Source organism: Sander vitreus, chromosome 23 (genome assembly GCF_031162955.1).
Source record: "Sander vitreus isolate 19-12246 chromosome 23, sanVit1, whole genome shotgun sequence".
Classification (NCBI taxonomy): domain Eukaryota; kingdom Metazoa; phylum Chordata; class Actinopteri; order Perciformes; family Percidae; genus Sander; species Sander vitreus.
The window spans coordinates 19,070,121-19,093,094 of record NC_135877.1 but is presented as its reverse complement, the minus strand read 5'-3'; the positions used below and the strand labels follow the sequence as shown (position 1 = coordinate 19,093,094).

Below are 22,974 nucleotides of genomic sequence, written 5' to 3'. Positions count from 1 at the left end.
TGCCTGTGTGTTTGTTTGTGTGGGCAGGATTGGACCGGAAACTGGATTTGATTGTTAAGAAAATTATATCTGGTCTCTATTAAAAGTGTGTGTGTGTGTGTGTGTGTGTGTGTGTGGGGGGGGGGAGGTAGTAAAGAGGATGTAGTGAAAGGTCAACTCTTCTAATCAGTAGCTCTGTAGCTCTCATAGCAGTGTTGTAGGTGGAATCTGATTATTGGCGAGGTTATAATGGGCCTGCACAGTTTTATAGTCGGGAACTAATGATGTAATGATTCATTACAATTGAAACAGCAGGAAAGGTCAGTTTAGCTGAAAACTGTCTAAAAGTCTACTTTCAATAACTATTTGATAGCCAGTCTCAGGGTGCATAGTTGAATGTTGACTGAAGGGTGCATAGCTAAAATGTTTGTATAATTGTGATCGCTTGTTAATGTTGAAGTTTCTTCCACTTAAAGGTCCCATATTATGCTCATTTCTCTGTGGATTGAGCGTTCTGGTATTGTCACAGTATTTATATAGCACCTTGACCTGCTTTATAAATCCCAAAAGACATAGAAATCTCACTTTTCACAATATGGGACTATAAGATGACATTTCACCTTTAATTTGTCTCTTCCTGCAATAAAGGAGAGGCTGTTCAGACATCATCAGGTGTGAATCTTAATAAATAAGAACATTTTTCACAACTTGGAGGCCGCCCAACAAGCTTTAAACAACAACCAGTCAGTAACATCACCTTAGAAAGTTTATAGAGTGTATAGTTTAATTACCTGTGGTTGTGTAGGACTCTTTGACAGCCAGCTGTTTAGAAGTGAGGCCAGTTTCAGTGATGGTGGAGCACGGAGTCAAACTGCTGGGGTAGAAACTCCCCAAAAACAGAGCAAAACACAACACGACCACCTACAGAAAGAAAGACACACAGAGAGAGAGAGAGAGAGAGAGAGAGAGAGAGAGAGAGATAAATTATAAATGCTAAGCTGCTAATGAATGATGGAAGCAGATGTTTCAAATTTAATATTTTAATCAGTGTTTCACCACCACAATCTCCTGTTAGCACACACAACACACACCCACACAAACACACCCACACACACACACACACACACACAGTAGTACCATTAGGCATGATGATGTCTGGGTGCCTGCCATCCTGCAGGACTTGGGGACTTTGCCGGCCACCACCGCCTGCAGAGACTGCAGCTGCTGTAGCAGAGACCTGGGGAGGAAGCATACACACAGGTTAGACACACACACACACACACACACACACACACACACACACACACACAACACAACACAACAGTCCACAACAACTTCAAATGTGGAGTACTAGTTGGTGCTTCTGTGCAAGAATTGACATATTTTGATGTAAATATTTTTCGCAGTTTTGTCAAAGCACTTTTCACAATTTTTTTATTTGTACAACTTTTCCTCTAGTAAAAGATCTACATTTTCCATTGCTATACAACACCGTCATTTTCTGCTACGTTATACTGATATTCAACTACAATTCAGAGGGAAATATTTTAGCTTTTACTCCACTACAATTATTTGATAGTTACTGTACTTTGCAGATTCAGATTGATAATACAAAATATATAATCATATATTAATATATATATATGATTCCAAAATGGGCCATTCTGCATTATGATGACTAGTTCTGGTACTTTAAATATATTTTGATGCTAATATTTTTGGTTCTTTTACTTACAGTAACTAACATACTGAATGATTTTACTTGTAGCAGAGTATTACTTCACTGCAAGTAAAAGATCTTCTTTCACCGCTGTTAATATGTAAATAAAACAACGCGTATAAACAGGAACAAAACTGTTCAGAGTTAATGTCTTTTATTCAGCATCCGTCAAAGGATTTGTTCCGTTGTTTGCTTCGTTAAAAGGGCAGCTTAACAAGACATGCACACTGTCCAGTTGCACCAGCATCAACACACACTAAACACACACACACACACACACAACTGGTTCATTTAACTTTCAGACAGAAAGCCCACTTTAACCACTGAGTGGAAAACAAGACCCAAAACAGCTGTGTTCCAGTCAGATGTATACACTGCACTCACTGGGTGCACCACCCACACACACACACACACACACACACACACACACACACACACACACACACACACACACACACACACACACACACACACACACACACACACACACAGTTCATCCATGCAGAACAAGAGCGAACAACACAGTCTAAATTGAAGCAGCTTGAGCATTTTACATTCAAATAGCCGCATGATTATGCATGGGTGCAAAATTGCTTTTGAACAGATCTACAGGGAGCTTTTGATTCAATAATAAAATTCAATGTTTCCTGACACATCCTCCCTCCCTGATCCTCTCAGCTACACCATGTGTGATAAAAACAAATCCTTGGTTTAGAAATGGTATATTAAAGTTTGAAAGTAAAATCCCAGAGGATGTGACAGGGTTGGATTCAGAGTGACATTTTCATTTTCAGAACTGAATCCTCCCTTGTTTAACTTCCTGGTGTTTTGATTGTCACCACCACTGTTGAATCATTGTGACTGAGACCTTTCCTGCAGCTCGCACATCTGTGTCACCGCTGACAGAATCTGTAGAGTTCTCGTCTTTTTCTAAAAACTAAAAAGTGGTCAGGTGAATCAGTCAGGAAAAGAGAGGTCACAAGTAACAACAACAAAAAAGAGTTACATTAATCTCAGAGTACAGAGACGTTGTGGCAGTGGTGGAAAAAAAAAAAAGTCCTGCATTTGAAATTCTACTTGAGTAAAAGCATTACCAGCAAAAATGAAAAGGTGCTCTAAGCGACGTCACGCGTTTTTTAGGCTACAACATTTTTTGTCACATACAGCAAACATCTCCTCACTATCCGCTAGCTGCCTGTCCCCTGAACACACCGTAAAAAAACGCGGTCTCTGTAGACAGCCCAGGCTCCACAAACGCCAACAAAAACAAACTGGCCAACCTGCACCACCAAACATAATAGTCTTCCAGCGTTCCAGCCAATAACCAACAAGAAGGATTTGGGGGTGGGGGTTGGGGGGTTAGTGTGCGGAAGGGAGGGGGGGGGGACGGGATGAGGAGGAGGGAGGGGCGAGCTAGCCTCATTTTGTTTGAAAATACATGTCAACAAGAAGTAACGTCACCCAACATCACTTAGAGCACCTTTAAAGTATCAAAAGTAAAAGTACTCACAATGCAAAATGGCTCTTTTCAGAGTGTTTCAGTGTTTTGGCAGCCTTCGAGGTCACAAAAGATTTTTTTTTTAATCTTATGTGCACAAGATAATAATTTGTACACACAGGTTTGTGTGAACAAGATAATTAAATAGTAAAAACTTCAGCGGCTCTACTGTTATTTTAAATGTTGGTACATCGTTATCATTGTTAAGTACAATAAATACATAATGATAAAGTACAACTCCAACCTGAATCGGTCTTATCAGCAAAGTAACTTAAAACAGCTGTGAGGTTGTGTGGACCTTTAATCGATAACAATGCATCATAATTAATAAGCTGATCATATGTTTTGTATGTAAAGTCAAAGTAACTGTAGCAGTTCAATTAATAAAGTGAAAAACAACATTTCCCTCTGAAATGTAGTGAAATATAAGTATAAATTGGATTCACTTAAGTAAAGTACCTCAAAATTGTACTTAAACAATACTTGAGTAAATGTACTTTCCACCACTGCATTGTAGTGTTACCTGAGGCTGTTTTCATGCAAGAAAACAAGATAAAATTATTATTAATAACTATTATAATTATTACTAGATGTATTTTATTGTTGATATGATACAGATATGTAGGAATATATAGATGCTCTCTACCTATTAAACAATCTTTTTGTTACCTGAACCTCTTCTTACTCCAAAATCAGAACTACTTGAATTTAATGGGTGGAGAGTCTAAAACACATGTTTCAGGACCTTTATATGAAGTCAATCACATGTGCAGTGAGTGTATTAATATGTATGTGTGTATAATCTGACGACTGTGTCGTTCTTACTTGTTGGTACACTCCAGAGTTTCCACTTTCCTGCGCAGCTCGTTGTTTTCGTTGGAGCAGGTCTCCACCCTGTGGTCAGACAGGAGTACTGCAGGATCAGTGACTGGACATTTTCTATGTATCCATCTACAGTAGCATGACTAGATGCATATATTTCAGATTTAAAAAAAAACAAAAAAAAATATGTTTCTCATTACATTTGTAGTTGCCGTTTTTGTAGCTGACAAAATTTCTCTCGATTTTATTCTACGCACATGCACAAAGCCTCATTTCAACCTTACAATAATATATTTCAATAAATCAACATTTATTTATATAGCACTTTACAGCAACCAGGAGGTATCCAAAGTGCTTTACATCAAGAACCAAGAATAAAACAACATAACATACAATAAAAAGAATGAAACATAGAAAACAGTAAAATCAGAAAAGGTTACATAGAAACAGGAGGAGGAGAGGGAAATTGTCACACAACTACTACTTACTAAAAGCCTTACTTATACTTTTTATTATTTTTTTTTGTGTCTTTGGTAAATTCTGATTGTTTGCGTTTGAATTTTGGGGTTTTAATTTTTTTTTGCAACATTGTCGATTGTTCGAGATAAACAATAATAAAAACAAATGTTCAAAAAAAAAAATTATATATATATATATATATATATATATATATATATATAATAAATATATTTGGTTCAAGGTTTGCTCATAATATATGAAATACTGTAAATATTTGAAAATACAGAATACAGAACTATTTCATGTGTTCAATGAAAGAAATTCAGTAATGGAGTTGCAGTAAATCCAAACGAGACACTAATAAATGAAATGAGCAGAAAAGCAACAAAAGCAGCAAAAGCCAAATGTGTTTTTTTACAGAGCGATAGTTATTTGAATGTCCCAGTCTCTGTGCTATGATGATAGAATAAAGAAGAAGAGGAGGACTTACTTCTTCTCCAGAGCGTCCATGTACTCTTTCTTCTTCCTGCGACTCTCCTGAGCCGAAATCTAAAACAAAGAAAAATACATTTAGAGAAGAAGAAGCACGTGTGTTTACCTCATGTCGTGTTACAGAGTTCAACCAGTATTGAGGTTTTATTCAGCTTTATTTTTAAAACATGACCTCCTATAATCTATTCATGTCAGGGTTGATAAAAACAGGTGCACACAGAAGAGGAACATTTGTGAATACTAGATTCTTCTGTCACTACTTTCAGTAAAAAAAGTCATGTTTCAATCTTTCATCGGAGCATTTCTTTAATAACTCTACACACTTTTCTAAGGATAGGTGCTTGAATGACAATATCTCTCCCAATGATTTGCTTTTTTTCATCCCTTCTATTCTTATAAGAGCAGCAACTCCATTGAATGAAAATGTATCACCACATTTGATTCACATTAAGTGACTGTAATTGATAACTTGTTTTGGTTGTTTATTAATAATAATATGGCTATCGATATACTGGCCTGATATATCAGTCTGTACCTTATTTTTGATCTTCCTGCGGATCTTTTTCAGCGCCTTCTCCTCAGATTTGGTGAGCGGCAGTTTGGTGGGGACTGGGTAACCTTCAGCCACCAGCGTACGACGCTCCTCCTCCGTCAGCATCAACGGGCCCGACCCCTGCAGCTTCTACACACACAAAAAGAGAAATTCAATCGTTATGACCCAGAAAATGTTTTGTTGAAGCCAGTTCTCAACGTGAAGATGGAAGATGGTTCACTGAAATACAGTTTATTATTAGCCGGTAAATAACTCTAAATAAGTGTCGTCTCATGTTGGAACATAATATTAATAGCTTTTTTGGCTGTTTATATATAATTAGTCTCGCATTGCCAGACCTTCCTCCACAGCGCTGCAGAGGAGGGTCTGGCTAGTCCACACAGCATTCCGGGATGGGAGAAAGACGTGCTCTGGTTTATTGGCATTTCTTTAAACCAATCACAATCGTCTTGGGCGGAGCTAAGCGCCGGACAGAAAATAGCCTCGGGAAGGAACTTGTTTTAGTGGAACATGTGTACGTTCAACAGTTTTCAGTCTTGCAACAGAAAACTCAGATTGGACAGATAGTCTAGCTAGCTGTCTGGATTTACCCTGCAGAGATCTGAGGAGCAGTTAACCATAGTCCTCAGAAATCCACCAGAGTTTAGAACGCCAACACAAAGAAAGCAGAAGGTGACGGACATCTGGCGGAATTTCCGGTGGCACCTGAACAACAAGTGAAACGTCGTCGATATAGACTACTATGTAATAAAATGCGAGACGTTTTGAGTGATGGGTAGAAAAAGGAAGCAAACTAACAACTATACAAATGACATCAGATGTTACTTACATGAGCAGCGGTGAGCAGAGGGGAGTTGGACAGCGAGGAAGCCGCGCGAGGTGACACCTTCAGACTGGCCTGGGATGGAGGAGGGCTGGTGGGGGAGGTGGGGCAGGACAGGCCGGGCGGGGCGTGGACGGGGCTCTGACTGCCCTCAGAGTCACTGCTGAGGGAACTGGGAGGAGTGGGAGGCATCTGCAGCGACTCCAGACCTGAAAGATGATTGTTATGAGGGACTTTTTTTTAAGACTAAAACGTATTCAAATGTATTTCAGGATGAAATATGAAGTTATTGTTGAGTGAGGTTTTCTCAGAGGACATCAAAGTGCATTTTTTGATGACAGTCTTGATTAAAAAAAGCTTTGTGCAACTGGACACAGATGCCTTTGCAAAGTCTTATTGCTGATCGTAGCATTAAAATAAACTACTGTAGTATCAACTTATTTGCAGTGTGAGGACATTATGAGGTAACAACAAATGGCCAGCAGGGGTCCTTCTAGCATTAGATGACTGACATGCAACAGTAAGAGGAAGAGGAAGAGAGGGGGGAAACATTTAAATTCAGACCTTTGGGTGAAAGATTGAGAAACTGGTCCACTTCATGAGGCTCCAGTTTAATCTGGGGGATGACGTTCTCCTCTTTGATCTGTAGAAAGAAGACAGGGTTACAAACAGTGAAAAAAAAAAATCACCAAAAATATCCGTTTTCATCCTTATCATCACCCTGAGCGCTCACCTTGAGGCCTTTGCTTTGGTTGTGGCTGCTGACTGTGGTATGAGCTGGGCTGGCGGCAGCGTCGGGGGCCACAGCGGGGCCCTCAGGAGCCTGGGGTCCTGCGCTGGAGGCCAGAGAGAGAGAGAGGTTGGGGAGGAGGGAAGGAGTCTCACACAGGATGCTGTCAATGGCGTCCTCCTGCTCCATGGGCCAATCAGCTGAGTCCCCATCAGACTCTGCTGCACAAGAAGCAACATGGACTCCTGTTAGTGTTTCTGTGATTTTAAATGGACTCCTTTTTATAAATTTTTATGCCTCGACCAACATCTGAAATACATCTCTCCATTTTAAAGGACTCAGATGTTCTATAGCCTATGTTTAAAAAAAAAAATCTATTTCCACTTTATAATCTTTTAACTGAGAAGAAATCCTGCACACTGTCATTCACTTACATTGTATTAAGTGATTTTGGTTGGTAGATACATTTGACTGTGTTCCTTCTCGGTTTACTGAATTTGTGGTGAATTTGTGGTGTGCATATATATATTATATATACACATATTTAAAGAGAAAGAATAATGTAAAAATAAATGCACGGGTAAAAATCCATGTATTGTACAAAGTATAAGAGAAGTTTGTAGGCGAAATGTCTGCTTTTATAAAAGAAGTGACAAGCCAAAAAGTTTGAAAACACTGGTTTTAATCTTTAAAAGGACAATTCTGGCGCAAAATGAACCTAGGGGTTAATAACACGTGTACCAAGTCAACCGTTCTCTGGGATATGTTTTACGTAATCAAATGTGTTTGTAGCTTGAAACAAGCTAGCGCGAACCACTGATTAGCTTAACGCTAGGCTTTCGGGGCACTGGTAGAGTAAAAATAAATCGCAATTTTATATTACCTTCAGGTATACAGGCAGGCGCCATCTTGGGAAAACAGTTGACCAGTCGAACCACCTGTATACCCGAAGGTAATGTCTTTATAAACTATCTTTTTAATAAACTGTCTGTACACTTACAAAGTTCTCAATGCTTCGGTTTACATGTAGGGACCCTCATTATGCTAACGTGGAAGTATGGTGCTATTTTGAGCCTTGTTAGTGGTATAAAATAGCGATTTATTTTTACTCTACCAGTGCCCCGAAAGCCTAGCGTTAAGCTAATCAGCGGTTCGCGCTAGCTTGTTTCAAGCTAGAGACGCATTCGATTACCATCAAAACATATCCCAAAGAACGGTCGACTCGGTACACGTGTTATTAACCCCTAGGTTCATTTTGCGCCGGAATTGTCCTTTAACAATATTTGGTATTTTATCAGGTTATATTCATCATATTTTGTAAAGTAACAAGAAGCTTTATCTGTTTGATACATGCAGAGGAGTAAACAAGTCTAAGTGTATAAAGTGAAATCAAATGGAAACACTCAAGTAAAGTACAGGTACCTAAGCATTGTACTTAACAGTACTTGAGTAAATATACTTTCCACCACTGAAATCAGCAAACTTATACAGTCCGTAATGTCAGTTACACAGCAATATCTTTAACGTGCATTATTAAGATACTATAATGATCTGCGTCTCACCGGCATCGCTGCCTTGCTCTCCGGTCAGGTGCGACAGGGGCGACTGTGGGCGGCTGTCCCCGCAGAGCGAGTAGCTGTGCTCAGCCGTGATGTGCGGGGGAAGAGGGGAAGACGGGGACAGGTCGCTCCCGTCCTCCCCCTCCATGGCCTCCACTCCGCCTCTCACCCCGGACAGGAAGGGGTCGCTGAGCAGCTGGCCCAGCAAAGCATCCTGGGACAGATCATCGAGGAGCTCGGAGAAGTGCTGCACAAAGGAGGAAGAAAACACTATGAATATCTTATTTAATGCAAGCATAAAATATCAATTTGAAGCCAGCGGAGTCGAGGAGACAGACAAGATAATTATATAAAGCCACTCAGTTAGAGTCTGTGACAGCCGGCCCTGTAATTATAGACTGCTAGATCTTTTTATTGCCACCTTTCCTTGAAGTTTTCCTCTGCTCTCCCTCAGGGAACACTGAAGCAGCCAATTATAAACTTGTCTTTCACTGTTTCCAATCACTGTTTCTTATTCTGTGTGTGTGCGTGTGTGAATCTCAGTGTGGTGAAAAAGTTAACAGACAAGCCCTCCTTTTTCATCCCCCCCTTCGTCCTCCTCCACTACATTCCCGCTGCTGCATTCTTCTTTCTTGCTCTTTATCTTTTTGTTCCATCCCTCAACAAGCTGAGCGTTCAGATGTGTCCTCCATGTTCAGGTGTTGTGACGAACATAAACAAAAGGCCCTGCAGGTGATGTGTTGATAATATAACTGACATACAGTTCCTGTGTGAACATTAGCGAGCATGAAACTGGTAGAGAGATCCCTCTAATTACTGTTGAGCAGCCAGCAAATCATCACAAGCTTATATTTCACATATATTTTCTTGATTGTCGTCGACAAAATGTTAGTAAAAAGTGACAAATGTTCGTCACAATTTGTTGACAAATGTCTTGCTCTGTCCGACTAACAGTCCTCTGTTCTAAGAAAAGTTCACTTTTATTAGAAATAAGTGAACAACTCTCACCACGTTGGCTTCATTTTTGGCCTTTAGGTAACACAATATTTAAATACGTCTAATACGAGTAAGAGGTAACTAATCATTGGAACGGCACAATCTTATGATGTAAAGGTCTGACATTCACATAAAAACAGAATGAAAGTCAGAATGAAACAGAATGAAAGTCCTGTCCTCACTCGAACTCATCGCCCCCCCAATGTTAAAATATTTTCTGATGTAACTTCAGCTGCTCAAATTCTGTTGCCGGGCAGAATACGCTGAATGTGTCCAATGAAATATTGGCCATATGGGAGAAGTCTGGGCTCAGCCAACGAGGAGGGGATAAACAATTTAAATCAAACACGCATGAAACTGTGACACTGACTGAGAAGAGGAAAGGAAAAAAAGGACACAAAAGAAAGAAACGATGCAAAGAAAAAGGAAATAAAAGGAAAGCAAGAAAAGGAAATGATAAAGAAAGGAAGGAAATGAGAGAAAAGGAATGGAATGAAAGGAAAAGGAAGGAAAAAGAAAGAATGAAGGAAAGAAGGACAGGGGAAAAAAAGGAAAGAAACAATGCAAGCAAAGCAAATAGAAACAATGCAAGGAAAGGAAATAAGAAAGGAAGGATAGGATAGAAACTAGGTAAGGAAATTAAATTTGAAAAAAAGGAAAGGACAAAAAAGTAAGGAAAGGAGAAGAGAGGAAAGGATAAAAAGGAAAGGAAAAGGAAGGAAAGAAGGAAAGGAAGGGAAAGAAAAGGGAAGGGAAGGAAAGAAAAGAAAATCTAGTTCACACAAAGTTAGGCAAGTTAGGTATCATCAGACAAAAGAGGAATGACAAAAGATGTAGGGACATAGGCCTATGGATAAAGACGGAGTGAAATCAAGATGGAGGAAACAGGAGAAGGGTGGACGGCCGAAAATGGCAAACATGTGGATTCAATTACAGGCCGAGAGGCTTCAAGCACTTTCTATCACACAAAAACATACACACATTCAGTGAAATGACCTCCTAACTCTATAAACACAGCAGCACACTCCTGCCACCTCATGCTACCCTATAAGGCCGGTTTCAGGCCTGGGGGTGTGTGTGTGTGTGTGTGTGTGTGTGTGTGTGACTCAAACACCGACTGCAGACCATGAATCTACTCAAGGAGGGGGAAGATAAACATTTTACACATTTATCCAGCGAATGGAACCATTTCCATATTTTAGCCACTATGAATATGCACGTGCCAAAACCCATCACATCACGGGCAAACATTACAGTACACCCCCCCCCCCGTGTCTCCTGGTAACCACAGTTACTACAGTTACCAAGAGCTATCGTATACATCAAACTGTGCTGCTGATATTATTAAACCTTTTCAGACGCTGACAGTTGTGGGTTTTGCTGCGAAGATAGTAATTATAATGCAATTAACTCACTAAAAGTGAGCATTATTTTCAAGTTTGGAGAAAAATCTTTTGAAAATGTCTTCCTACAACTAAAATTAAGTTTATTTTTTTTACAATAAACAGAAGTATGGCCCTGAGTATGTTATAACTCGCTTATCTAGAAGCTAAAAGATCTTTAGTATTTACTGGTTCATATTATGAGGATATTTTGTACAATTCTGTTTGTTTTTTTATTCGGATTAGGTTTCAGAGAAGAAAAACATCATAATGGTAAAAGAGAAAGAGGGTGTAGTTTTAGGGAGGGGTAATTACATACAGAACCCATCTTTAAAAAAAAACGAAACCATATTTTGTGGGTTTACATGACCTTTGACATCACCATGTAATTGCAGCAGCAGCTCATTGAGGCAATTCAGTTACTTCAAAAACCATGTCATACTTTTCTGAGTCCATCGAAAATAAATATCCATAAATCTGCTTTGAAATCCTAGACAAGACACTGCAGAACTTGCCTGAGAAACATAATTTTTTTTTAAATCCGGTGATAGCTAATTCGGCATACTTTTAATTAAGCTAATTTGCCAAAATGAAAACAAATACAGACAAAAACAGGGGCTCAAGTTGTAGCCCACCACGGGTAATTCACAGCGTCAGACTTTTACACAGAAAGGAATAAAGCCTCATCTTGTTTAAGAAAATGAAATGGGAGAGGTCCAACTTTGCAGAACCACACCAACAGACGCATATAGTGAGGATCTGTAGACGCTCCCTGTCATTTCTGCAGTGGGAGTGTGTGGTTGTGGTTGAAAGAAGAAAATGTGATGGAGACCGGGCTGCAGGATCGGTCACTGGTCGGGCGTAACTCATCTCACACACACACACACACACACACACACACACACACACACACACACACACACACACACACACACACACACACACACACACACAACAGAAACCTCTTTGTCTTTGCAGCCTAACAGGGAGGTGTTATTTGGTGTTGAATGTAACTCAACACTCTCCAGCTGGGAAACAGAACCTGAAGCCTCAATGGGAAAACTGGGAGTTTAAACTGGAACTAGGGCAAGTATCAGTAACTACTCTAAAGGAGCCGTGACAATAACAAAGAGGCTATTCTCATATTTTCCTTCCCCATGCAACACGTTAAAAACATCGCTGAAAGTGCAGATTGTAATCTTTTAATGAAGCCACAATGAAGTCTGCAGACGGAGGAGGAAATGCAGAGTGATTATCGCTCGAGTTCTGGCAAAACATCGGTGTTGCACACAGAAATCCTGTGCCATCCAAAGAGAGACAGCCCTTTGAGAAGCTTTGCTATGCATTTAATATGTCTTATTTAAATCAGAGAAATACTGATGAAGGAAAGTTGCCAAACTAGGTCTGAAAAGTCTGTCAATCAGAGGCAGAGCTGTGTCTTTGACATTTGCTAATCAGCAACGAACACTAAGTACAGCTGAGGCGTCTGGAAATGTCATTTGTTTGGCAGGTATTTGGTTATAAATAAATAAAAGTATTGGACAAAGATGGGTGAAAAGATCACCAGAGTTGTTACAATTCATCCTGAGGGGGACATGAATGTGTTCCCTAAAAAAACTATTTACCAGGTGGAGTGGCAAGTGACAAGGCTTCACAATAAAAGCCTTGACAGCTGTGTTGGTAGTTAGCACCTAAATTACCGGTCTGGGAGTTTGAAAGAGGAGGAAGGAATGTCCTCTCGGGTGTGTAATTCTTCGGTAAAGTGAAGTAGGATGTCTGTTTTAACCCTTAATGATCAGAGGTTTAAACTTCAGAGGTAAGAGGAGGAGGAGGAAAGTTTGATGATATAACACCTTACTCCTCTGAAAAGCAAATACCAGATGTGATGAGTCTCCTGAAAATACACACACACACACACACACACACACACACACACACACACACAGGCCCAAGGGTCATTTGACTTGAGTGTGTGTATTAGTGTGTGTGTGTGTGTACCTTGCCCTGGACTCATCTGTGTGTACTTTCGCTGATGACCCAGCTTCAACACACACCAATAAAAAAAAAGACACAGCGTTGACTTAATGTCAAGATGAAGTGAATGACTTATTCGTTTGATTTGGATCCAGGTTGAAGACTATCACACATTACCATCACGTGCCCCATCATAACCAGATAACCAGAATTAAAGTCTGAAGAGATACCTGACCATTTATCTGCCGGTTTATCTGTCTGTTGTTCATTCATTTCTGTAAAAAAATCAAAAGAGATCTTTATTTTATACCACTAATCAGTCTAGCAAGTCACCAATAGGTTTATAACTTGTAACTAATGGCTTTGCCGATAGTTAACAAATCATTTACAACTTAACTTAATATCAATACAAACTATTAATAAGAAAAGTCTATCGTAACTAAACACCCATAAAGAGCACCATGACAGCATGCACTGAGAAGCTGTATAATAGAGCTGGGCGATATGTAGAAAATCAAACATCACAATATTTTTGACCAAATACATCAAAGTCGATATTGTGGCGATGTTGTAGTGTTGACTATCGGTGCTTTCACAAAATATTAACACAATGAGAGTTTTGATAAATAATCACCAATAATGTGGATATAATGACTAAGTGGGTAAAGGCAAATAATAGAACAGCTAGAACAGTTTGGTAAATTCAGAATATCACATCACCTTACTGTAATGCAGCCTTTTAAATGAGGAAAAGACAAACACTTGTGCCATATTACGATAATTTAAAGACAATAGTCTCAGATATCGATATGATATTAATATATTGCCCAGCCCTAACGCATAATACATATTAAAGCACAGACTCGAAGGCAGTGGAAACAAGTCGAGAAAGAGAAGTAAGCCTTGGTACTAAAATAAAAAACATATTTCAGTTTCAGTTTTGTTGCAGGTTATTTTTTCAGCCAAAATTAAGTCCAGTTCCAGGGTATTTCTACGTAGTAACTCTTAGAACTGAATGCTTTGCTCAATGGTATTTTGACAACAAAGAGGTTGAGATGTTATTCATTCTTCCTCAGTTTCCCAGCCGGTCTAAGACTCTCAAAAAATCCAGTTCCTCGCCTTCGAAGCTAATTCTCACCATTCTCTCCCTCTGGTGAAATTCCCAAAATACTTATAAGATAGCAAATATCACAAAAATGTACCTTTTTGAACCTCAGTTGCTGTAGTTGTTTCCCACCCCTGCAGCTGTAAGCCAGAAGTGCAGCAAGTATCTGCTGGAATGCTAACAATGTGTGCAAGCTGATTTAACACTTAGCTGAAGTACATGTGTAGAAACGTTATCTGCAGAGCCGTAGGGATTCCTTCTCTGGCTCTGAATACAATCCTTAATACTTATACCAATATTTGTGCATCAAACATGCCGGCAGATTTTGACCTAATTTTTCAATCCAAGAGGTTTTAAAAAAAATACCGATATTTAGTCTTTTATGTATAGTCAATATGCCCACATGAGCCTGTAAACATTTGGCCTGAGGGTAGCCTCCGAAGAAACTGTGTGTTACCCAGATCAAAAAGCAGCCTTTCATCAGTGGACTTTTGTTAGCCTGAGGTGTATCCAGCTATTTGAGTCAGTATGGGCCTGATATCCAATATCAGTTTCGGACTGGTACGTCCCTCAAAATAACACCCTCTCCCAAACAGAAATTGACAAACATGCATATGATATCAGAATGAATAAAGAAGGGTAAAAAAAAAAAAGGCATTTCAGTGTTATATCAGGTCACCAAAGTCTTTCAATTTCTGGAAGAACATGACAGTGTTGGACCAACAAACCAACTGGCATGTATAAAAACAGCTGTTCAGTGCTCAAACATTAGTAAGTAAGGTATGTGTGATCAAACCCAACACAAGCTGCACCGTAAGGAGCCAAAACAAATCTCTTTAAAACAACTTCAACCATTATGTGTTTGCGTTAGATAACCCCGATAGTAAACAGGACTATATATCAGTCTGGAACCACTTATCATTATTGTGACAGCACTGTGAGACTTGAGGCTGTGGCATTGAAGTTGTGTCAGCATAATGAGACAAATCACAGGCCTTGGAGGACTTCTGCTATCTCCGTCTTATCAGGGGGGGGGGGAGAGACTGCAGGAGGGCGAGTCCAGCACCAAGGCTGCATGTCTGGACTGTGTTGGGAGTACTAACAGGGTAACAACATAATTTCCAACACATTGCTCACAGTCTGTAGCTATGTGTCTCCACATGCAAGACACACAAAAAACACATCTGTCTTATTGACATCATTCGTTCCGTAATGTCTCATCTCAGCCGGCACGAGTGACCTCGCTTCACAGAAATGTCCTCATTACAAAACGAGACTGGAACCGCTTCTCACAAGGATAAAAGTACAACCCACACACTCCCCGACATCGATTCCAGCTCGATTTACCAAACCTGTCTACTAACCAAGGACACCATGAGTGCACCAGGAAAAAAGAAGAAAAACAGCAAGCAGCAAAGAATCTCCGGCAAGTTTTAGCTCACAAGGAAATCCTGACATGATTAGATTCATTATGAATTCATCTCTGTTTTTTTGTAATATAACTAAATTAATGATTAGTTGTAGCTCTGATTAATACACACACATATTCCTGGTGAGCACTGAGGTGGATACTTCACCCACCCAACCCTTAAGGCAAATTCTCCTCTCTGAGCGGGGTCAAAGGTCACAGTGACTAATCATCAGATACTTCAGTTAGAGGTGTGGCTTTGTCCCGAGAGAAGGAAATGTACGCATGCATAAAGCGTACAATTGATAAAAAAAATATGCTTTATTAATACCATATTTCTGGGTTTTGCTGGAGAGTTTAACAATATACTCTACATAACATGCAAAACATAAAATTGCATTAAAATAGTCAACTTTAAAGACCCTAAATATAAAAAAAGAACATCTGCCTTGATATGATCATATATTTGACTTTGTTCTTTAAACAGAATTGTGATTGGGGTGGAGTGATGGTTAATGGATGTAAACAGCAGGATGCGAGAGAGAATAACAGTAGGCGTGACGTCCAGCAGGGCTGCATGTGTTTACTCTCCACCCACAGGGTGAGGGCAGGGATGCATAAACACACAACGTCTGAATGTGACAGAAATCAAAGCCGATCCATTACAAGCCAGCTTCCTAACCTTAAATGTCTATTTCCTGTTTAACACCGTGGCCGTCGACCTCTTTTCAGTCTCATTAACGTTTCACGCTTGATTAAAAGAAGTCACAATGCATGCAGAGCCACGGCAGGAAGTGTGTTAAAAATAGGAAGTGCCACAGCGGAGACAAAGAGATCCCGAGTCAAAGTTCAAATCTGTGAGTCAGCAGTTATCTGGCGGACACGCTGCTGATATTAGAGTGTACATTTGTGTGTGTGTGTGTGTGTGTGTGTGTGTGTGTGTGTGTGTGTGTGTGTGTAAGTTCAGAATCAGAATCAGCTTTATTGGCCAGGTTTGCGTAAACAAACAAGGAATTTGACTCTGAGGCCTCAAACAGAGAAGATAAAGAAAAACAGACCCACGAAATGACAAATGGAAAATGGTGTAATTTTCTCCTCATTGTGGGTCCCCCCCTTCTTGTAAAATGACCCCCGTCTGGCTCCTGGAGCTTCCCAAAAGTTCAAAATCCTACACACACACAGACACAGACACACAGACACACACACACACACACACACACACACACACACACACACACACACACACACAATCTTTCCAGTCTTGTCATATAAACCGTTTACAGAGTACAACCCTCCCCCCTCCACACACATCCAAACACACACACACTGACCCTTCAGATGTTACACAATGACTTCACCAGGGTTGGTTTGAAAATACCTATATTTTTAGGCTGATATATTATGCTTTTATATTTATATTTATGACATTTTGATCACATTCTGGTATGATTTAAAGCTCCAGATCCAGTTAAACAAACTAAACTATATTATGGGACTAAATGTATTGGCAACATATCACTAAATCTCTATTTGGGACAACGCTATACTTCCTGTCCTCAAACACAGCTGAGACTGTTTGTGTTAAAAAACAAGCACAGCTGTCTGCTGATTGTCTCTCACTCTCTCTCCTGAGTGTGTGTGCTTGTTATAAACTGGGTCAACAACACACACAAACACACACACACACGAATAACTCTTTCCATCTCTGCACTGACTGGTCATCAAGTACCATTAAACAAACATACACATTGAGCCGTTACTCAACAAGTGAACTCCCTCACCCCCGCTAGCTTTCTCCAGCTCTCCATTTGTACTTTTTAAATCTTTTCCTCCAACACAAACTGCTCCTTCTCTCCTCTTCATTGCCATCAACTCTCTCAACTTGAAATCACTTAAACTCAACAAGTGTCTTCTGTAAATCACATCAAGGCATTACTGTCTTGATGTGAGAAGATTTAGAGAAAGCTAAGCTCAACACAACTCAATGTATCAATGTGTCTTCTATTGAGTGCTTTCATTGTGTTTGGTCGTTGGCTACATGATTATCCCCCAAACATTTGTTGTCAAGATCAGTGAAGAACTCATTTGCACTGAAGCAATCCTGACTCCACCTCCTGCTGGATTCTGGGTAAAAAAGTGGGTCAATGACGATCTTCAGTACCCCCATTGAGATCGTTTTAATCCCTGCAAAAGGCAAACACTCCGGGAAACTTGTTTGGGCACGCCTCTGTTCTTAATTCCTGAGGCGGATGCTTGCCAAGTAGACGCATGTTTGAATGTCAAGTCGCAGGCACGCACGCACGCACGCACGCACGCACGCGCACACTCACACTCACACTGAACTTTGCATGGATGAATGCACTTTGTTCATGTCTCTTCCAATGAAAAGGTTCATGTGAGAGAAAAGGTGTGATGGAGAATTGTCCTTTTTAGAGGATTGCAGACACCAGCCAAGTGTGATTTCGCCGATACAGGTTTTAAAATGTTGAAACCACTTCTATAGATTAAAGTAATATTGTTGCAATATTTTGTATCTAAGTATGTTTTCCATCTGCCTGCTACTCAAAGGCAATATCATATTATATAACTGCCACCACCTCGCTGAGACAGCCAGACGTCAGATCTCCCCTGTCTATTCCCACAATAGACAAACAGTTTGTTTCCGATAGATTTGACATCAACATTCTCCTTTCCCTTCGTATCACTGTCAAAGTTTAACATACAGCAAAGCACACCAACAGTGATGTTAAGCGATCCAACAGAAACAATGACAAGACATTACAGTATTACAGTATCCCAAATAGGTACTGATGCTTGGCGGCCAACAGTGGCACAAATCAGGCCCATACCCCAGTATTCCTAGGAATTAGTTTTTTTTTAGTCCCGTCTAAGACCTGCAATGGTCGTTTGACAACCACAACCTTTCCCTAACCTTAACCAAGAGTTTTATTTGCAAGAATGGCTTAAATATTGGCATTGGACAAAAAAAGAAACCATGTTTATTGATCATATTCCAGTGTTTTTGCAGAATTTTCCAGAAATATCAATGTTCTTGTCTGGCAAAAAGATTTGTAATATGCTAGAAAGCATATCGATTCCAAGTGCAGACACTGCTTCAAAGTTGGACCGTGTGCTGCCAAGTGACGCTAATTCTCAGCCCAAATTGGCCCAAAAGACATTTGGTCCTGTTACACTCTGATGCCATGGAACAAACTTGACTGATTAGCTGGAGAAAGTGCTTTTGTCACTAACATCTGCTAGAGCTCCAAACGTTGGTCAAAGTTGAGGGTTTTTCTGACAAAGAAAATAAGGAAAAACTGTGTATAGAAGAGTAGTTACATCCTCACAAGTCTAACAGTGGGAAAAGTCTAACATAGAGGGAGTACTGAGAGTTGTGAAAAAACTGTTTGTATGAACATTTAAGACTCAAAAAGTTGAATTAAAAAACTTAAAAAGCAGCTATAGGAAAGAGGAAAATGAAAAGAAATGGGAGCGATGGAGAAGTTTTTGGCATCTTGGACAGGAGCCGACTCTCAGCTCACCCCGGAGAAGTGAGATAAGGTTGGAGGGCTGGAAAGATGGGTGAAAGGTTAACTAGACAGCGGATGGAGGTTTCTGTTTTAAGTGGTCTTGATTGTACACTATGAGTCAGGATATGAGCTGCAACATCCATAAAAAACCCATCAAAGTTGAGTGGGTCTCAAAGCTCATACACCTTACTGTTTAATAAGCAGTTTACAGGCTTTAAACACTTTGATGTTTCCAACACTGAAGCTCATGCAGAAAGCCCCAACAATTTAATTCTGTTGATTCTGCAACTTTAAAGCCCAAACTATGAACTATAGCTCAATTTTCAACCTCGGTAACTTTTAAAATTGCTATAGGTCCAAAGGAAAAAAAAGAAAAGAGTGGTGAGTTAGCTGCATTTTCACAATACAAAACTGCTTCCAGGCTTATTTCAGGGCTGGGAGTATAAGCTACTCACAGGGACATTAAGCCCACACCCGTGCTAACCACACACACACGCTCATACACATCCATTTAAAACCTTTTATGGTACCTAAAGCAAAACCAGAGGGGACAGATGGGGGAAAGGGAAATGCAGAATCAAGAGAGTGACAGACAGAAGTACAGAGAGAGGAGGTAAATTTAGCTTTGCCTCCGAGAACGAAGGCTCCTGTGGATTTTCCATAATGATCCCTCACACACTGATTACTACCTTTGCTTTTCTCTCAAATGGCTGCCTGCCTGCAGCAAAACTTGAGTGCACTTTCAAAGACAGGAGAAAAGTTGCATCAGATTTGGAAAAAGGGAAAAATGTGTCCTTCATGAGTCCATGTGCACACCATGTGTAGACCCGCTGTCACTTTCTAAAGCCAAAAGAGTTCAAGTCAGCAAGATGGCACCGATAAAAGCAATGTCAAAGTGAGTAAAGAGGTACATTAGAGTAAAGGGACTGCCTTTATATAGTGCATTTCTACCTTACCGGACAAAGCACTTTACAATTTGCCTCTCGTGCACCCATTCACACATCATTTATACACTGATGGTGGCGAAGCTACTATGCAAGGCAGATATTGTTTGCCAAATACATAATGGGTAGAAGAATCTCAGAAGAAGCCTTTAGACCGCAAGCAGACTGATCTCAATAGGTGGTGTATGTATGACACGCCAATTCATATGCCATTTTGGTGTGTTATCAAGACACATAATCGCTTTTTAGCATGTTTATCAACGCCGTTTGGCCTCCACTGACTTACATTACCTTACGCCAAGTTCTCCTGAGAAAAGAACGGTAGCAAGTAGTATGAAAGCCCGAAAGTCCGCATAGGGAGGTTGGTCGGGGTGGTGGATGGGTAAAACAACACAGGACTTTCACCCAGGAGACCGGGGATCGTGTCCCGCGTGTCACGTTTCCTAAACCCAACTGTCGCTTTCTTCTTTTCCTAAACCCAACCCGTCCACTGTATAGGGCGTAGACATACACGCAGATAGCTCAAAATGCGTACAGATAAACCAGGCACTTGGCTTTAGAAAGTGGCGCGTATGTTTGCGCAAAGTCATGATGTCACGTTGCCGCAAGACACCAAAACTTTGAAACACACACGTATGATCTGAACGTTTCGCTAAAAATATGAATTTAACCATATGTGTCATATAAAATGTAGGCAACCCTGCATTGACCAGATTTAACTTTTACTAAAGTATGTCAATATATATTAGAATGTTTAACTTTTAAAGTTAAAGCATGCTAACATTTGCTAGTTAACACTAAACAGTGTTAAACAACTGAAAATGTTGACCTGATGATTCCCATTAAACAAGTACAACTCTAAAGCCCATGTGTACTGTACTGCTGCCATGTGAAAAGCGTACAACTCTTTAAATGTTATGATATTTCTTTTGCATATCTTGACTCTGAGAATTTACATCGTCCAGTAGGGAGCCAATTAAACGACTTTCATTCATAACCCTTGTTTGAGAGTAAGACTCTCAAACAAACCCTCCTGTCCAGTGGACTATATGAAGAAAAAAAACACTTTAAGTTTCTACAAGCAGCAACAATGTATAATTTGTGAATTAAATGTATCACAGTAGACTATCTGTGTCTGTAATAATTTGTTTAATAACTCATTTAGCTGTAGTGTGTCTCACACAGTCAACTCCCAGTCAACCAACCTGAAGATCCGGCACCACACCTGCAGTAATAACACACTGTGTGCGCTTCATTATCACACACAGTAGCGTTCATTTAGCTGCCTGACATCGACATGTGTGACAGCTTTGGTTTTCCCATCACAATTCATCCGCTTCCTGTCCAGTGAAAACCATGTACCTCCAGATGTGTTGATACGTGGTTATCACAGGACAGCTACGCTACAAACATATGATGATCTTATAGAATATGATGCATTGCTGTAGATTAAACTACCCAATAAGGAGTTCAAATGAGCGTAACCTTGAACATCTACAGCAGTAAAATGCAACATACACATGAATGCAGCAGGAATATTAATCCAGAAACATCATTTGACAGGAAACCACTGATAGGGAACATTAAGTACTTTTACTTTAAATTAAAGTAAATATTGCGGACAATACTTACTTTTACTTCAGTAAGGTTTTGCATGCAGGACTTTTACTTGTAGTGGAGTATTTTCACAGTGTGGTATTATTAGTATATTTAGTATAAGTAAAGGGTTGGAATACTTCTTCCATCCCCTGGTGGAACGTGAGTACGTGAGACACTTGACCTTTGATTGGCAGTAAAATGTGACTGGTTATGTCATCATTTATTAATTATCTCTGTGTGTGTGTGTGTGTGTGTGTGTGTGTGTGTGTGTGTGTGTGTGTGCTGTAAATGACCGTCTCTGCCGACAGACTGACACAACAGACACATGGACCATTCAGAGAGAGACAGAGCAAGGCCACTGGCGAGCAGGATGCCCTGCCCCGACGGAGAACAGGCTCTGTACTGTGAGCACATGGATCAAGACATTTACCTTTGACTCCATGTGTGTTTGGTCTTGTTAACCGAAATAACTCTATGCTGAGCGTGTATTCAGATCCTCTGCTTGAGTAAAAGTACTAATACCACACTGTGGAGAAAAAAAAATACTCCACTACAAGTAAAGTCCTGCATTCAAAACATTACTTAAGTAGAGGTATGTGAGTATTATCACAATTTACTTACAGTATCAAAAGTAAAAAGTACTTAATGTTCCCTGTCAGTGGGAGCAGTGCATCATATTCTATAAGATCATCATATGTTTGTAGCGTTGCTGTCCTGTGAGAACCACGTATCTCTAAAAAGTCAGAAAAACAGCCCTGTTTTCAGCTTTGGGACGATGCATTTCCCAGCTGATGCAAGAGGCTTTTAAAAGACTTTATTTAGCTTTTTGGAAGACGCAAGTATGTGCAAGTGCAGGAAATAGCATTTTTAAGTTTAAAGCCACTCTCTCGCTCTTGATGTCTAGGCCTTTTTTCTGAACTGTCTGACAGGAATCCAAGTCTTTCCAAGTGAATCAATCAATTACTTTACACACTTCATGGATTCATTAGTGGAAGAGTGTAGCAGGGCCAAGTAGGAACCCATTACATTTTGGAGCGGATCCAAATCACGGGGCAGATACAGGTCATTATTTTTCACTTTGGTTAACATTTCGAGATCTGTGCTGTATCATGTGGTGTCGAAATTTCACACTGCATTGACATTGAGTGATAGGGCATGCCTGGGCGGAAGTCTGCGCTCTCCGAGTTCCCTTCTAGTTCACACTTGTGTATTTAGCGCAGTCCACTTCCCCCAAAACGCATTTATAAAACAAAGCGTATTATTTGAAATGGATATATACGTCACGTCACACAAACAGGTCTATTATCACGTCAGGACGACGTCAAGAAGGATTGTTTTAGGCGTGGATGAACGGAGTTGAAAGAAGAAACTCCACCTTGTTATTATTCTACAACCTGAATA

At 40.1% G+C, this 22,974-nt stretch overlaps 1 protein-coding gene across 2 annotated transcripts in view; it reads right to left on the bottom strand.

The window, feature by feature from the left end:
- The window catches only part of creb3l2 (cAMP responsive element binding protein 3-like 2), a 29,814-nt gene that overhangs the window by 3,295 nt on the left and 3,545 nt on the right, over positions 1-22,974 (bottom strand). The window contains exons 2-10 of one of the 2 annotated variants that reach the window (XM_078242496.1): positions 8,639-8,882; positions 7,080-7,297; positions 6,911-6,989; positions 6,353-6,555; positions 5,506-5,652; positions 4,969-5,027; positions 4,023-4,091; positions 1,117-1,216; positions 771-900 (exon numbers count right to left, since the gene is read on the bottom strand). In XM_078242496.1, coding sequence (XP_078098622.1) covers positions 771-900; positions 1,117-1,216; positions 4,023-4,091; positions 4,969-5,027; positions 5,506-5,652; positions 6,353-6,555; positions 6,911-6,989; positions 7,080-7,297; positions 8,639-8,882 — 1,249 coding nt within the window. The remainder of the gene's footprint in view (positions 1-770; positions 901-1,116; positions 1,217-4,022; positions 4,092-4,968; positions 5,028-5,505; positions 5,653-6,352; positions 6,556-6,910; positions 6,990-7,079; positions 7,298-8,638; positions 8,883-22,974) is intronic. The other variant, XM_078242497.1, reaches the window with a different exon arrangement.